This window comes from Musca autumnalis, unplaced genomic scaffold (genome assembly GCF_047663935.1).
Source record: "Musca autumnalis isolate F117 unplaced genomic scaffold, ASM4766393v1 scaffold_5, whole genome shotgun sequence".
Taxonomy (NCBI): Eukaryota; Metazoa; Arthropoda; class Insecta; order Diptera; family Muscidae; genus Musca; species Musca autumnalis.
In genome coordinates, this window is record NW_027412088.1 from 191,326,044 (window position 1) to 191,329,603 (window position 3,560).

The following is a 3,560-nucleotide window of genomic DNA, read 5'->3' on the forward strand; positions in this document are numbered from 1 at the left end:
TTTTTTCTATACGAAAAAAGTCCTCAGAGGTGTCTGAGGATTTTTTTCTATACGAAAAAAGTCCTCAGAGGTGTCTGAGGATTTTTTTCTATACGAAAAAAGTCCTCAGAGGTGTCTGAGGATTTTTTTCTATACGAAAAAAGTCCTCAGAGGTGTCTGAGGATTTTTTTCTATACGAAAAAAGTCCTCAGAGGTGTCTGAGGATTTTTTTCTATACGAAAAAAGTCCTCAGAGGTGTCTGAGGATTTTTTTCTATACGAAAAAAGTCCTCAGAGGTGTCTGAGGATTTTTTTCTATACGAAAAAAGTCCTCAGAGGTGTCTGAGGATTTTTTTCTATACGAAAAAAGTCCTCAGAGGTGTCTGAGGATTTTTTTCGTATAGAATTTTTTTATACGAAAAAAGTCATCAGAGTTGTCTGAGGAACTTTTTCCTCATCTGCATTTTATTTTATTGGCCATCTATATAGTATTGGTAGATCACTTTGCCATCTACCTATGGGAGATCTGGACATAGAGATGTTCTCGACATATTCTACGTAGAAAAGTTCTGGTCATATATCTACAGAAAACCTGCTTATTTATCTTTTGAAGACCTTTTCTGTCTCTATCTTCTCCCCGGAAGGCTTGTGAAAACACTAATCAAATGTTTTTTTATACATCCACTTTATTTCAAATAAGTTAACCCTTCAGTGTCTTCCGAAAGGACTTTTAAAATGTGCACACTGCATGTTTCATTTAGAAATGTCTTCCAAATTTATTGTTGCTGCTGCTAGGGCGGCTAAAGGTATTGCTACGGTATGAAGCAGCGGCGGCACCACTTTCAGATACTTCCTTAGGGGGATGAGTGCGTATATATTCCAAAGCTCTCAAGATAGCATCGGGAATTGGTGGTGGTGTTGGCAACGAGGCACCGCTGGGTTGATAACCATTTTCATCGGCAACATATTGCACGGCAATGTTTTCACCTTCAGGTGAAACCCATGAGAAACCACCTTGATGATCACCATTTTCATTACCTGCGGCAACAGCATGAATATTATTGGTGGTGTCATAAGCATACTGGAAACCATGTTCATTCACATCCGAAGCGTAATTTGTTGTTTCAGCATGAACTTCATCACCGCTGGCGGCGACGGGATGTTGGTTGCTAGCTGCACCTCGGTAGGCATTTTGGTTGCCATATTTTGGTACAGCCAAGGCGGTAGCTACCAAGGTACATAAGACGATCTGGAGAAGAAAAACAATTTTGAGTTATTTCCTATATAATCCTTGTTTTATTCTCTCTTTTTGAATACTTACAAGTTTGAACATATTGTTGGAAATATTTTGGTTTGTTTTGTTTCCTCTGAGTGATGCTATCGGAAACTGTTGCTACAGCATACAATTCTAAGTGGTTTTATATGTTTTACTAATGAATGAATTGTTGGTGTTTTCGGATGATTTTTTGTCTAGTTTATTGCATCCTCTTGTCAACCATTCATGCCTGTATGTATTTTGACATGAGTAGATCACCAAATTTAGATAATAATTTTTTAGATTTTGACATTTCTAGAGTAAAGAATTAAGAGGAGAAATATTAATATACAGTGGAACTCAATTGGAAAGACCACCCATAAAAGTAAAATATTCAGCTAATTATGGGTTTTGTTGTGAGAGAGAGACTTGGAGCTTCCACTGTATCTGAAAGTACATACATATGTGTTAGATTCCATTTCATTTCACAGAAAGTTCTTTTAACAATGGTAATTTATTGTTAAAGTCTTTCGGTACATGAATTCAAATATGAATCAACCCACGCTTGGTCGTTACTGCAGTTTTGGAATATAGCTGCATATTCTCTATGAAATTTATTGAATTATTCTTCTAATAAAAGAGAATAAAAACTTGTTGAAATAAAAATTGGCCACATCAACTTTCATATTAGTTGGTTTTATTCGTCTGTCTCTCTGATATTGAGTACCATATTTAATAGCATTGTTGTGATTTATTGGATATCTTTACCATAAGTATAATTGCAAAAAAATCTTTTTTATAGTAACCATGATTTAGGCAAAAAATTATAAAACCAGGAGAGTTTCATTGACAAGAATTTATTAGCGGGAGCAATAAATCCATAAAATAAGTAGAACAAGTAAGAACGACATTAAGTTCGGCCCGGCCGAACTTGTTACACCCTACACCACGAGTTGTATTGAAGTGAAACTGGGCAATTAGTTTCCTTTCGTTTATGAAGAAGGCAAAACACCAAATTCCAGCAATTTCGGTAAAACAATGTGGATAACTTTCAAAATACGGAAAATCGGGAGGTACCATTCTATGGGGGCTATATGAAGACGATGACCTATACCAACAAACGTCATATGGAAAGTTTTATACTCCAAGTGAAGCCTAGATACCAAATTTCAGCCATTTTTGAGAAATATTGAGGCCACAACCTTCGAAATACCGAAAATCGGGAGGTACCGTGCTATAGGGGGCTACATGAAGGCATGGAACTATACCAACAAATGTCATATGGAAAGTTTTATACTCCAAGTGAAGCCTGAATACCAAATTTCAGACATTTCGGAGGAATATTGAGGCCACAACCTTCAAAATACCGAAAATCGGAAGGTACCGTTCTATGGGGGCTACATGAAGGCATGGGTCTATACCCACAAAATTCATATGAAAAGTTGTATACCCAAAATGAAGATTTATTACCGAATTTCAGCCATTTTTGAGAAATATTGAGGCCACAACCTTCAAAATACCGAAAATCGGGTGGTACCATTCTATGCAGGCTATATCAGAACATGAACCCACATAGCCCATTTGCAATACCAAACCTCCTAGGAGTAATAGAAACTTCTATACCAAATTACAAAGCTCTAACTTAAAAACTGCAAGCTATATCTTGATTTGAACAGACGGACGGACGAACGTACAGACGGAAATGGTTATATCCACTTAGGATTTTACCCTGATCAAGAATATATATACTTTATAGAATCTCCGATGAATATTTCGATGTGTTACAAACGGAATGACAAATTTAATTATACCCTCCATTATATTTGGACAATCTAGTTCCTGGAACGGATCGATATTTCTAGTTCCTTTTTCCAAAAGGAACTAGTTCCTTAAAATAGTTCCATAATTCCAAATAGTTCCGACGAATATTTCTCTTTCATCGTTATTTTCATTCCAAATAGTTCCGAGACCGAAATAGTTGAACGAAGATTTCTTTTTCATCGTTATTTTCGTTCCAAATAGTTCCGAGACCGAAATAGTTCAACGAATCTTTCTCTTTCGTCGCTCTTTTTGTCTCCTTCGTTCAAAATAGTTCCGAAACCGAAATGTTTTCATTGTTTGGTGGATGAATTGACGGTCTGTTCCTTTAAAAACGGTAACAGAGGCAAAAAATTGTAAAAGTGGTGAACTGCTCTCATATATATAAAAAGTGGCAAAAACTGGTAACCTCAGGCACGTAGAGGAACACGACATAAAATAAATAAATTGCAGCGAACAACCACCAACAATGAAATATCGACGCAGACGTTAAATTGAAGGAACGAGAA

The 3,560-nt window shown here is 36.3% G+C and overlaps 1 protein-coding gene across 1 annotated transcript; it reads right to left on the bottom strand.

Moving 5' to 3' along the window:
• Positions 1–735: 735 nt before the first annotated feature.
• Positions 736–1,311, bottom strand: LOC141386900 (larval cuticle protein 4-like). The gene is made up of 2 exons (XM_073955802.1): positions 1,300–1,311; positions 736–1,227 (listed from the first exon to the last, which is right to left on the bottom strand). Exons 1-2 carry the CDS (start codon positions 1,309–1,311, stop codon positions 736–738), a joined length of 504 nt encoding a protein of 167 aa, XP_073811903.1.
• Between the last annotated feature and the right edge of the window lie 2,249 nt (positions 1,312–3,560).